Source organism: Oncorhynchus masou, chromosome 15, assembly GCF_036934945.1.
Source record: "Oncorhynchus masou masou isolate Uvic2021 chromosome 15, UVic_Omas_1.1, whole genome shotgun sequence".
In the NCBI taxonomy this organism is placed as follows: Eukaryota; Metazoa; Chordata; class Actinopteri; order Salmoniformes; family Salmonidae; genus Oncorhynchus; species Oncorhynchus masou.
Genome location: NC_088226.1, coordinates 7,066,347 through 7,080,503, shown reverse-complemented (window position 1 = coordinate 7,080,503; position 14,157 = coordinate 7,066,347). Strand labels below are relative to the sequence as shown.

The 14,157-nt window shown below is 43.0% G+C and overlaps 1 protein-coding gene across 1 annotated transcript in view; it reads left to right on the top strand.

The window, feature by feature from the left end:
• The window catches only part of LOC135555438 (ubiquitin carboxyl-terminal hydrolase 43-like), a 104,500-nt gene that overhangs the window by 80,086 nt on the left and 10,257 nt on the right, over nt 1–14,157 (top strand). The window contains exons 8-9 of the mRNA XM_064987849.1: nt 3,624–3,735; nt 12,978–13,081. Coding sequence (XP_064843921.1) covers nt 3,624–3,735; nt 12,978–13,081 — 216 coding nt within the window. The remainder of the gene's footprint in view (nt 1–3,623; nt 3,736–12,977; nt 13,082–14,157) is intronic.

Below are 14,157 nucleotides of genomic sequence, written 5' to 3'. Positions count from 1 at the left end.
CTTTCTCATTTGTTTTGGTCTGACAGATGAAAATAAATCTGACTGCCATAAGCGTGAAATTATTATTAAGAGATATGAGCTCTGCATTATTTTTGCAATTTATTCCAAAGATGGCACAGCTAGAAAATGTGGTTCCTTGGAAGTTGTGGGTTAGTGAACATATGTTTTTGGTTTCACAATGGTTGTGGGAACAAAGCCATACGTTTTGTGACTGGTAAAAAGGAATGTTTTTTCAACGTTCTGAGAACAGAAGGGAACATTTCGCCTGTTCTGGGAACATTTATTTTTAGGTTGCAGGGAGGTTCTGAGAATGTTTTACTCTGGTTCCTTGAAAATTTTCCTGGGAGCTTTTATTAATGCTCTGAGAACAGAAATTCTATGTTATTTTGAGGTTTTTTAATAACTTCCTTTCAAACTTTAGAAATACTCCTCAGTTTCATCAGCTGTTCTCAGACAATCCCACAGGTGAAGAATCTGGATGTGGAGATCCTGGTCTGGCATGGTTACACGTGGTCTGCGGTTGTGAGGCTGGTTGGATATACTGTCAAATTCTCTAAAACGACATTGGAGGTGGCTTATGGTAGAGAAATTAACATTCAATTCTCTGGCAACAACTCTGGTGGACATTCCTGCAGTCAGCATGCCAATTTCACACTCCCTCAAAGCTTGAGACATCTGTGGCATTGTGTTGTGTGACACAATTGCACATTTTAGAGTGGCCTTTAATTGTCCCCAGCACAAGGTGCAGCCATGTAATGGTCATGCTGTTTAATCAGCTTCTTGATATGTCACACCTGTCAGGTGAATGGATTATTTTAGAAAAACAATGTTCACAAACAGAGATGTAAACAAATGTGTTTACAAAATTTGAGAGAAATATGATTTTTGTCCATATGCAAAAATTCTGGGATCTTTTATTTCAGCTCATGAAACATGGGACCAACATTTTACATGTTGTGTTTATATTTTTGTTCAGTATATAATCTTATTTTCTCTTTCCATGGAATTAGTCCACTGTGCCACCAGGATTGAGCTAACATGCCATGTTTTTTTTCGCATACAAAATAAAATCTGTTAAATTTAGTCTATTCAAAAATACCCCATTTCATATGAAACAAGCACTCATTATAATCAGGCCAATTAGTGGGCGCAGCCAACGCACCTGAACATACTTAACAAGATAGAGGATAGAGTTTTGTTAATGCTGAGAACAGAATGTATTATGTTTTTAAATAACGTTCTTAGAAAGTTCTCTGAACGTTACTAAAGTCTTCTTGTGGTTTTTATGGAAAGTTTTCGTAACCCTCCCTCTGAAAAATGAGAACATGACTTTAAGTAGAACCATGTTGAAACCTGTAGGAAACATTATGCTAAAGTACTGAAATTCCCTCAGAAGAACATTGTTTCTTAACATTCTTGGAACAATTAGAGAACATGACGTTAGATAGAACCATGGTGAAACGTTATGCTGAAGTACTTTGTTTTTTAACGTTCTCTGAACTATTTGAGAAAATTCCCAATGTCAAACCAGTTGGACAATGTTCCTACAGTAGAATATTACCAAAATTGAAATTAAATGTTAACATGTTTGAACTTTTAGGAAAGATTTCTGTTTAAGTAATGAAATACCAAGAAATACCAAGAAAATAAGAATGTTCCAAAGCCAAGCAACAATCCTGTACCGTTCCCAGAAAGTTGTGGGAAGGTAGTATACAAAATAACCATAGAACATCCTGGCTCTCACCAAGCTCTAAGAAACATGGTTCTCAGAACATTATGTGCTAGCTGGTTGGGGTCTGTTTTAGGTTCTTGCCCTGAGATGAACCCAAATCATTCCATTTTGACCTGTGAGCTCTTTATAATTTTAACTCTCTTAAAGCTGTGTGTGATACTCTTAGTTAATCAGGGGTTAGTTATCCTGACGATTCATTTCTTCAGAAAATATTTGTGAAATTGTCCTCTGAAAAAGTCTGTCTCAATGGAGCTAATTCTGTGTATTTCTGTAGTATGTCTTTAGATTTTTATCGCACCACTACCCCAGCTACGCTCCATTCTACTGCCTTGGTTATGACATTTGCAGGCTTGGCCATGCGCTAGTCTTCACAGCTGCCTCTGTTCTAGATGGATGATCCCACACAAAACTATCAGAGCGATCATCTGACGATCAACACTCACATCTTAAATTCATCAGTCTGAGTGATGCCCACCAGCAGCCCAGTGGACAATCTGTTCCTTGCTGTCTTCTCTGTGTACACTAAGACAAATAAAGCACAACGGTGCTTCAGAGACAACTAACAAGACTGTTGTAGTAGCTCAAGACTTTACAGGGCTACTGCTAAAACGGTGCCTCGGAGGCACCATAGACTGTGTGGGGATCATTGTGGGATGAACATGGACGTGTCTGTAAGGCAATTTAACGTACTTCCAATCTTGCATCATTCTCAGGTGAAGAGAGAGGGGTAGTACTATGTACCAGGGCCTGCCATAGAGAGAGGGCTTGACAAGACTATGGGCCGATGATCTGAACAGCATAACAAGTCCTGGAAATAAAGGAACAAACACCTCAAAGCACAGAAAATGAAGGCTTTTTGTTGTGTTGTCTCTCTTTATTCCCTGGTTGTTTCAGCTGTTGCTCATAGTGACCATGGAATGTGGGTCTGCAATTACACAACAATCCGTTGAAAGTACAGTATGTTGAATAGAGGACAATGACATTAATGTTAACAATGTTGAACAGTGTTTGCGATAACTTAATGTACCTTGAGTATCTACATGGTTTCCATGAGGTAATGAGACAACCCTTCATGAAACTATGATGGGTATTGAATTAAAACAGAATCAATATTTTACTTTAAGACTCAGATGAGAAATACATTTTGATAGGGTTCGTGCACTTTCACATAGACCTAATCAAGCTACATTTTGTAGTGAAGGCCAGAGAAATATTTACAAAATATTCAGCTTTGGGTCGTGTTACCTGCCAGATCGACGTACACTGAGGAAAACATTTCATCTTAATTTGATAGATCATTGAGATGCACCTTGATTAATCCTGTGACGAATCCTCACCATGGTGTTATCTCTCAATTATGTGTGTAAGCCTCAGCCTCTCCCAGTTAAAGATGAGGAGTTTATGACAGAGACATGGCCTCAATCTTAGGTCCCGTAAAATGAAGGCATCATGTGATCCTTCAGCTCTGATGCAGGGCCATGCCTGTAATGTTGTTATAATGTATAATTATCTATGTGTGTCTCATATAGATACACTGTAATGAGAGCTCTGGTATAATGGTGATTATATAGGTGGAGCGTCATCCGTGACGATAGGGGAAGGGGGCCTGAAGACTAGTAAGAAACCAGCAACCTAAGCAGGGCTAGTGTGGTTCTGCCTATATGACAGTGTGAGAAGTGAATGCAGGATGTGTACTCTACTCTACTCCTTCTCTCAATGTATATTGATTAAACAGTCATTTGGGTCAATGAAATGTTAGGTTGACCACAAAAATGCTCATCAATGAAATTAAATTTTTTGATCAGTTCACTTCACGTATCCCATTGATAACTGTCTAAGATCCTATCTCTTCTGACTGAATGGTCTTCATGTGTTCCCATCTGCTCCTCAGGTTTGGACCGCCGTTCCTGATGAGGGAGGACCGCTCCACCTCCTGGGACCAGCTGCAGCAGAGCATCCTCAGCAAGCTCTACTACCTGATGATCAACGGAGCACAGGCCCAGGTACAACACTGGAAGACCATAGCTGACACACAGCTAATGGCTCAGCGACTCTCCAACGCTAACCTTTAACCCTGGGCTAGTGTGTTTTCTGCCTGTCATATCTCTCTATGTCTTGTCTTCTAGTACAGTATGGGCTACCTCTTGAGTATAAAAAAAAACACCTAACCAAAACTACATTACGGTATGTGCACATACAGTCAGGTTCGAAATTATTAACCCCCTTGATAAAGATCTCAAAAATGACTATATAAAATAAATAATTCAAATACTGAGCTATATTGTATGCTACATTTTTTTTAAATATGATTTTATACTAATACAATTGCTCTTAAAAATATATATTTTGTCTAACAAGTAATATATTTTTTCTCAAAAAGTTAGGCATCAAAATGATTGACACCCCTGTTTTCAATACCTTTCAATTCCTCACCTTGCGAGGATAACGGCACTGAGCCTTTTATGAGTTGGAGAACACATTGGGAGTGATCTTAGACCATTTCTCCATACATAATTAATTTGGATCCTTAATAACCATTGTCTGCGCTTATGGACTGCCCTCTTGAATTCAAACCACAGGTTTTCAATGGGTTTCAAGTCAGGAGACTGAGATGAGAATGACAAAATATACAATTTGTGGCCAATTATTTTCTTTGTGGATTTTGATGTGTGCTTGGGGTTATTGTCTTGCTGGAAGATCCAAACCAAGTGGCTTGTTTGCACTGTCTCCACATTTGTTGGGGCAACCGCAGAACATTGGACAAACATGTAATGATACAAATGCAAACATAACAGTCTGCTTAGATGCGCCCAGCTGTGTGACCTCTGAATGCGGTTCAGCGCAGCATAGCATGATATTAATCATGTCGCTAAACAGCTTTCCAGTTAGTGTCTGACTCTGTCAGGCGGTTGCATGGCCACCGGACTGCCTGCATGTTTGTCGGTTTGCTAAAGACTCCTGATGTTTTAGAGAGAAAAAAAATGATACGTTAGCATTCTGTGAAGAGAGGAGAGACAGAGATGCCATGAAGGAAGATTGAGAGTGATAAACTCTCAGTAATTCTCTGTATTGGATTTATCCTGTCCTTTTTTAAACCTCCAGTTGGCTATTTAATTAAAATACATTTCTCTAGAGCATGGACAGATACGCATCAACCTGCATTTATGGCAGCAATCACTTACTTTCAAAAGTGGATTTTCTACCCTCATCTAATTTTAGACCACAGCAATGGAGTCCAATAGCAGCAGTGGCAGTAAGCCAGTCAGTCTGCCTCATTGGATCCTGATGTTGCCTCTCTGTTGCCTGACATCTCAGTCAGCATGGAGCTGCTCACTCGAGCAGACAGGATGACATGCTACGTATGCTACGCTAACCATTCAGATGACATGGTGTAGGTGACTGTGTATAATTAGAGGATAACAGCACCCCTCCTTGAGCAGGCTGTGGCTCAGACTCACAGCTGTAATTCATGACACTACATGATGTCCTCACAGTGACACTGTGAGGATGGGGAACTGATGAGATTTAATTGAAGATTCAATACGGGAGATGAGGAGATTTGTAAATGTGGAATGGAGAATGGATATTTGTCACACAGAGACAGACCATGTTACACAGTCACAGACAGATGATGTTATGGTAATACGTGAGGGATTAAGCAGAAATCTGTCAGTGCTTAGATTGTAATGGGAAAGCATTAGAACATTATTCTCATGTGTAAATAGTGTTGCTATCTACCAAATCATAATGTTCTCTTAACACAAGCAGTAATTAACCCAGGTAGATTTAAGACTGAAAGTTACTGAAAGCAATGATTTTCTCTTGGAGTGCGTGTGCTACTATAACAACTCTTGTGTTTAATTCAATATTGTTTGGTCTCCTCTTGCCTCATGCAGTGTTCTGGCTGAGATAGGTAGAAGCTCAGAGATGTATTGTTGCGTGGTGTTGTGTTTTAGCTGTGTTTTTCTTCCTATCTACCCAGCAGTCATTCTGACAGGGTGTGACATTACTCAGAGCCAGACCAAACCTAGGTGCTTATTTGTTCATGTTCCCTCTCACTTACTCATACCTTCTCACACCTGTCACACACGCACATACACACACACCTGAGCTGAGCCTCTTTCTGCTTCACACACACACACCAGAGCTTTTCACACATTCTTAGACTGCAGCCTGCAGTGGGTGGGATGCACACACACACACGGGTATATACTGTATCTGTGTGTGGCATGGGTGGTCTTTGCATGTAGAAACAAGTCTATCATGCTAAGCAGAATACAGGGCTTAAACAAAGTGGCTAAGTACTAGATGAGAGGAAAACTAATTTCAGGTCCACCTTTGTCGTCTTTCGTTTCAAGCTTTTGACAGGTAATTCACTTTGAAGACTTTGGGAAGGTTGAGGTATTCTCAGTGAAGGCGTTCACAAAAACCATCTCATGGAAAGCTGCCAGAGGGTAATGTAATAAACACTAGGACCTCAAATATGTAGCTGCTTTACACATGCATTTATAGAGGACAATGTGACCCAATGGGAAATCCATTCGTCTTCCATTTTAAACCATTCTGGCATTTCAGTTGGAGCAGTCATAAGAGCACTTCATGTGTTCTGTGTTCGCTATCTCAGGTTGAGCACAAATATAGAAAAACCCTCTTCAATTCTCTCTAGGGTATTTAGACAAACTGCAGGCCTCACAGATTCCTTTATGAGGTCTGGTTATTCCCCCGACGTCCTAGATTTTAGATCTAGTATCTTTATTCTAGGTTACCCCATGACAGGTCGGTGTTGAGCTGTATGCCCACACGGCATCCTAATGTACAGTCCCATAGCAGCTTTCGACACATAATTCCTCATTAGTATTGTCATTCTGTATACCTTTGCAAAGATTTGTCTTTTTTCATCGTTTTTGTTCATAATATAATGTCAATCCAAATGCATCAAGAGGAGAAGTGGATCCCCCTTTTGGCAATCCATTTAAGGACACCCATTTTCCCATTCCCTTAAGTTTAATTAGTCATATGTACAGGATACACATGGTGTACAGCGTCCAATAAAATGCTTACTTGGAGGTTCCTTCTCAACAATACAACAACAATAAAAAATAATAAAAGATAACAATAAGAACAAAACGTAATTGGCTCAGGAAAATAGAATAAACATTTTAGCATAAGTATAATATAGGAAAGCACAATTTATAGTCCAATATTTACACATGTATCAGAGAAAGGGGCGATTGGGGGGGAAGTGTTGAATTTGTGCAGTATTAGCAATAGTAAATGAGAGTCTGATAACAGCAATTGGGTTTGACGGGTCATGTTTCGGAGGACGCATGACTCAACCTTCGCCTCCCGAGCCCGTTGGGGAGTTTCAGTGAAGAGACAAGATCGAAATTGGGGAGAAAAAGGGGTAAAAAAGATCAACTCTTGGTGTCAGACCTTATGCTTTGATACCGTCTGACGGACGGTAAGGGAGTGAACAGCTCATGTCTGGGGTGTGTGGGATCCTTGACGATGCTGCTGGACTTCCTCAGGAACCTTTTCAAGTAAATGTCCAGTATGGGTGGGAACACGGCCCTGCAGACCACCAGCAACAGTGCAATATCTGAAAATGTGGGACAGTTAAACAGGTGGCATGAGTTTGTAAACCTTCTAACCACCCCTGAAAGTCAGAATAACCATGATCCACATCATCATGGGGATGTGCCAAGTGGGGATGTGCCAAGTGGTGATGTGCCAAGTGGTGATGTGCCAAGTGGTGATGTGCCAAGTGGTGATGTGCCACACTTTGCTTCTTTAAAACTTGACTGCTGACATGCAACATATTCTGGGACTGTATTAACAGTGGACTAATGAAAATAATAACAACATTTTGTTTTTGAGTGATTTTCTTTCTTTGAAGTGTTAAACAAACCCTGAGAGGGCTGTTAGACAGATGGGAGCTGCCCCCATCAGGATGACTGGAGAAACAGCAACCATCCCATTATTAGCCTGCTATAATAATGGAAAGGTTTAGTCAATCTCATATGATTTATGCCTAATGAATTTCAAAGCCATGCTATTATGTTATTAACTGATTAATTTACTTTAGTTTGTTTCTGACATGGAAAGTCAACATTTTCACACTCGTAGCAACAGCCATCGTAGAAATAGGAAATACCTTGAACATCTTTGTAATATTTACAGTATTTTCAGGACTGTACTCTTTCAATCCTTTCAGGACGAGTCCTTTCAGTGTTCTTCTACTTACATAATGCCTTCACCACCTATTTTTGGTTCTCTCCTCTTCACAAGAATCAGTGTTGTTGATTATCCTGGAATCTGGCCAGCAACTCACAGGAATTCATTTGAAGGAGAGGAAATCAATTTCATTTTCTGCAAAGCACTCCAGAACATCCAATCCCAGCAGGTCTCTGAGTAATATAAACACATTTTTTTCTTCTCTTCTCATCTCGATTTTTCAAAACAGGCATAAAGAGGGTGATTATCTTTGGGATTATTGAGTGTTTCACATCGAAATTAACCTGTGAAACTTTGGAACTAGACAAAATATATATTTTTTGATTGATTGTGTTCCTGGTAGTACCTCCCAAACTAGTATATCTCACAGAGATGAGGAGAAAACTAACACAAATCCTAATGATGATTCATTTGGAAAGACCCACCCTTTCCTAGCGTCCTCCAGGTTTGGTGCAGGGCCCCAAGCTTATCAAAAAGATTCAGAGGCTTTGACCAGGAAAAATGTGGTTTGGAACTATTAACTCTCCAATGTATTGATTTGAATGCTTGGCTGCCCATCTTCTCTCTGGTGGCAGTATTTCAAATCAAATGTTATTTGTAACATGTGCCGAATACAACAGGTGTAATGCTTATTTACAAGACCTTAACCAACAATGCAGTTTTAAGAAAAATAGGTGTTATGTAAAAAAATAGAGCAGCAGTAAAATAACAGTAGCGAGGGTTTATACAGGGGGTACCGGTACAGACTCAATGTGGAGGCTATATACAGGGGGTACCGGTATAGAATCAATGTGGAGGCTATATACAGGGGGTACCGGTACAGAATCAATGTGGAGGCTATATACAGGGGGTACCGGTACAGAGTCAATGTGGAGGCTATATACAGGGGTATACAGAGTCAATGTGGAGGCTTTATACAGGGGGTACCGGTACAGAGTCAATGTGGAGGCTATATACAGGGGGTACCGTTACAGAGTCAATGTGGAGGCTATATACAGGGGGTACCGGTACAGAGTCAATGTGGAGGCTATATACAGGGGGTACCGGTACAGAATCAATGTGGAGGCTATATACAGGGGGTACCGTACAGATTTCAATGTGGAGGCTATATTCAGGGGGTACCGGGACAGAGTCAATGTGGAGGCTATATACAGGGGGTACCGGGAAAGAGTCAATGTGGAGGCTATATACAGGGGGTACCGGGACAGAGTCAATGTGGAGGCTATATACAGGGGATACCGGTACAGAGTCAATGTGGAGGCTATATACAGGGGGTACCGGGACAGAGTCAATGTGGAGGCTATATACAGGGGGTACCGGGACAGAGTCAATGTGGAGGCTATATACAGGGGGTACCGGTACAGAGTCAATGTGGAGGCTATATACAGGGGGTACCGTTACAGAGTCAATGTGGAGGCTATATACAGGGGGTACCGGTACAGAGTCAATGTGGAGGCTATATACAGGGGGTACCGGTACAGAATCAATGTGGAGGCTATATACAGGGGGTACCGGTACAGATTTCAATGTGGAGGCTATATACAGGGGGTACCGGGACAGAGTCAATGTGGAGGCTATATACAGGGGGTACCGGGAAAGAGTCAATGTGGAGGCTATATACAGGGGGTACCGGGACAGAGTCAATGTGGAGGCTATATACAGGGGATACCGGTACAGAGTCAATGTGGAGGCTATATACAGGGGGGTGACAGAGTCAATGTGGAGGCTATATACAGGGGTACCGGGACAGAGTCAATGTGGAGGCTATATACAGGGGGTACCGGGACAGAGTCAATGTGGAGGCTATATACAGGGGGTACCGGTACAGAGTCAATGTGGAGGCTATATACAGGGGGTACCGTTACAGAGTCAATGTGGAGGCTATATACACACGGTACAGAGTCAATGTGGAGGCTATATACAGGGGGTACCGGTACAGAATCAATGTGGAGGCTATATACAGGGGGGGGTACAGATTTCAATGTGGAGGCTATATACAGGGGTACCGGGACAGAGTCAATGTGGAGGCTATATACAGGGGGTACCGGGACAGAGTCAATGTGGAGGCTATATACAGGGGTACCGGGACAGAGTCAATGTGGAGGCTATATACAGGGGGGGTACAGAATCAATGTGGAGGCTATATACAGAGTACAGATTTCAATGTGGAGGCTATATACAGGGGGTACCGGGACAGAGTCAATGTGGAGGCTATATACAGGGGGTACCGGGAAAGAGCCAATGTGGAGGCTATATACAGGGGGTACCGGGACAGAGTCAATGTGGAGGCTATATACAGGGGATACCGGTACAGAGTCAATGTGGAGGCTATATACAGGGGGTACCGGACAGAGTCAATGTGGAGGCAATGTGGAGGCTATATACAGGGGGTACCGGTACAGAGTCAATGTGGAGGCTATATACAGGGGGTACCGGTACAGAGTCAATGTGGAGGCTATATACAGGGGGGGTACAGAATCAATGTGGAGGCTATATACACAGAGATTTCAATGTGGAGGCTATATACAGGGGGTACCGGGACAGAGTCAATGTGGAGGCTATATACAGGGGGTACCGGTACAGAGTCAATGTGGAGGCTATATACAGGGGGTACCGGGACAGAGTCAATGTGGAGGCTATATACAGGGGGTACCGGTACAGAGTCAATGTGGAGGCTATATACAGGGGGTACCGGTGACAGAGTCAATGTGGAGGCTATATACAGGGGGTACCGGGACAGAGTCAATGTGGAGGCTATATACAGGGGGTACCGGTACAGAATCAATGTGGAGGCTATATACAGGGGGTACCGGTACAGAGTCAATGTGGAGGCTATATACAGGGGGTACCGGTACAGAATCAATGTGGAGGCTATATACAGGGGGTACCGGTACAGAATCAATGTGGAGGCTATATACAGGGGGTACCAGTACAGATTCAATGTGGAGGCTATATACAGGGGGTACCAGTACAGAATCAATGTGGAGGCTATATACAGGGGGTACTGGTACAGAATCAATGTGGAGGCTATATACAGGGGGTACCGGGACAGAGTCAATGTGGAGGCTATATACAGGGGGTACCGGGACAGAGTCAATGTGGAGGCTATATACAGGGGATACCGGTACAGAGTCAATGTGGAGGCTATATACAGGGGGTACCGTGACAGAGTCAATGTGGAGGCTATATACAGGGGGTACCGGGACAGAGTCAATGTGGAGGCTATATACAGGGGGTACCGGGACAGAGTCAATGTGGAGGCTATATACAGGGGGTACCGGTACAGAGTCAATGTGGAGGCTATATACAGGGGGTACCGGTACAGAGTCAATGTGGAGGCTATATACAGGGGTACCGGTACAGAGTCAATGTGGAGGCTTTATACAGGGGGTACCGGTACAGAATCAATGTGGAGGCTATATACAGGGGGTACCGGTACAGATTTCAATGTGGAGGCTATATACAGGGGGTACCGGGACAGAGTCAATGTGGAGGCTATATACAGGGGGTACCGGGACAGAGTCAATGTGGAGGCTATATACAGGGGGTACCGGGACAGAGTCAATGTGGAGGCTATATACAGGGGGTACCGGTACAGAGTCAATGTGGAGGCTATATACAGGGGGTACCGGTACAGAGTCAATGTGGAGGCTATATACAGGGGGTACCGGGACAGAGTCAATGTGGAGGCTATATACAGGGGGTACCGGTACAGAGTCAATGTGGAGGCTATATACAGGGGGTACCGGTATAGAATCAATGTGGAGGCTATATACAGGGGGTACCGGTACAGAGTCAATGTGGAGGCTATATACAGGGGGTACCGGTACAGAGTCAATGTGGAGGCTATATACAGGGGGTACCGGTACAGAATCAATGTGGAGGCTATATACAGGGGTACCGGTACAGAGTCAATGTGGAGGCTATATACAGGGGGTACCGGTACAGAATCAATGTGGAGGCTATATACAGGGGGTACCGGTACAGAATCAATGTGGAGGCTATATACAGGGGGTACCAGTACAGATTCAATGTGGAGGCTATATACAGGGGGTACCGGGTACAGAATCAATGTGGAGGCTATATACAGGGGTACTGGTACAGAATCAATGTGGAGGCTATATACAGGGGGTACCGGGACAGAGTCAATATACAGGGGGTACCGGGACAGAGTCAATGGCTATATACAGGGGTACCGGTACAGAGTCAATGTGGAGGCTATATACAGGGGGTACCGGTACAGAGTCAATGTGGATACGATATACAGGGGGAACCGGTACAGAGTCAATGTGGAGGCTTTATACAGGGAGTACCGGTACAGACTCAATGTGGAGGCTATATACAGGGAGTACCGGTACAGCGTCAATGTGGAGGCTATATACAGGGGGTACCGATACAGAGTCAATGTGGAGGCTATATTCAAGGGTGTACCGGTACAGAGTCAATGTGTGGGGGCACAGGTTAGTCGAGGTAATTGAGGTAATATGTACATGTAGGTAGAGTTAAAGTCACTATGCTTAGATATAAATAGAGAGTAAATGAACAGAGAGTAGCAGCAACGTAAAAGGGGGGAGGGACAATGCAAATAGTCTGTGTAGCCATTTGATTAGCTGTTCAGGAGTCTTATGGCTTGGGGTAGAAACTGTTAAGAAGCCTTTTGGACCTAGACTTGCCGTGCGGATTTGACTGTAAAAAACAGTGCCAATTCAAAGGATGTTATTGCTGGGGGATGTTGCCTTTACAAGTCATTATTCAATATCCACATCAGATGATAGGGTACTTTTTACTGACTACAAACCTTGATCTGTCCTGTGCAGTCAGGATTCAAATTATGATTCAAAGAACTGTGCTGTCCATCACCATATGCATGTCCACCAAGACCAGTGGGATCCCTGATTATACTGTACACTCATAGTTGTACATTACTCTAGTCCCTGCTCCTAACTCCAGTGGCAATGCCAATATTGATTCATTCAAAAATCATCATTTTTCACCTGTGTTCGTCTTGCAGAATGCCAGAGTGCTGTTTAAGATCCGTGTGGTGGGAGGATCAGCGTCCTACAACTACCTCTCCCCCCAGGATGGACGGCCACTCTACCACCCAGCAGTGAACAGGTGAGACAGACAGCCTCTGCAGGCCACATACTCTAGCTAGCTAAGCGTCTGCGTGTCAGACAGTTAGGTAGTGAGATGAGAAGGTAAGGCCGCGAACAGGCGGTTCATCAAGCTAAAGTGAAGCAGTAGAGGTCTTCAAGCCAGTGTTCTAAGCATTTCAAGAGTAATGTGTCAAAACCACAGTTTCATCCCTCTATATTTTGTATTGGTAGTTCTTTACTGAGAGGCAGCCCATACGGTGTAGTGGATTAGGTAATGCCCATTTCTTACCGCAGTGAAATATGCAGCCATTTTGTAAGGTTCTTTTTCAGGAGAGGGTGTCTAATGGTTTACGAACTGTGGAAACTAATTGCCATTTTAAAGGGCACTTTATCATTTGGAATTCCTCCAGTTGCTTAGAAATGTCCATTCATCCATCTGAATGGTTGCTGGGGGCGTGGTGCTTTTGAAGTGCATGTGTGCACAGTATTCAGAACACTTCTATTTGACGATGGTGCTACAAGACCATTCATGTATTGATATTTCAGTAATACTACTAAATTACTGCACGAGTGCCCCTCAAAGGTTTATGTGATTTTGTTTAACCTTTAACAACACCATCAGTAAAAGCATTTAGCATTTCAATCAATAGCTTTCCCTTACTTTGGAAAATAAAGCGATAGGAAGGAAAATTCTTCTTCCAGCATATAGGTTGTCTGCTATCCGACTGTGCTCCTTTGACCAGCATAGATGCATTTATTTGGTTGATATTTTGTCGGTGTCCATAGCCAGCCTTCATCACGGGCAGGGCTGTGTAGAGTCATAATAGAGGCTGTGATGGTGGTAAATGAAAGCATCTATAGCCTGTGGAGAGATACATGTACTGTCTCTACAGATCTGAAATCTCCAGGGCTCATACTGAGAGGCACCCCATAGCCATGAAGAGCACTGTGTAATGAAATTCTGTTTGAAGTGTTTGCTTGAAGAGTTCAACTGGCTTTGATTGACTCTCAGCCCAGAATATAATGTAGTTTACCTGAGGGACGCCCAGAGCACAAGATTCCTACAAACAGTCATAGACATTGTGATAGTGAACT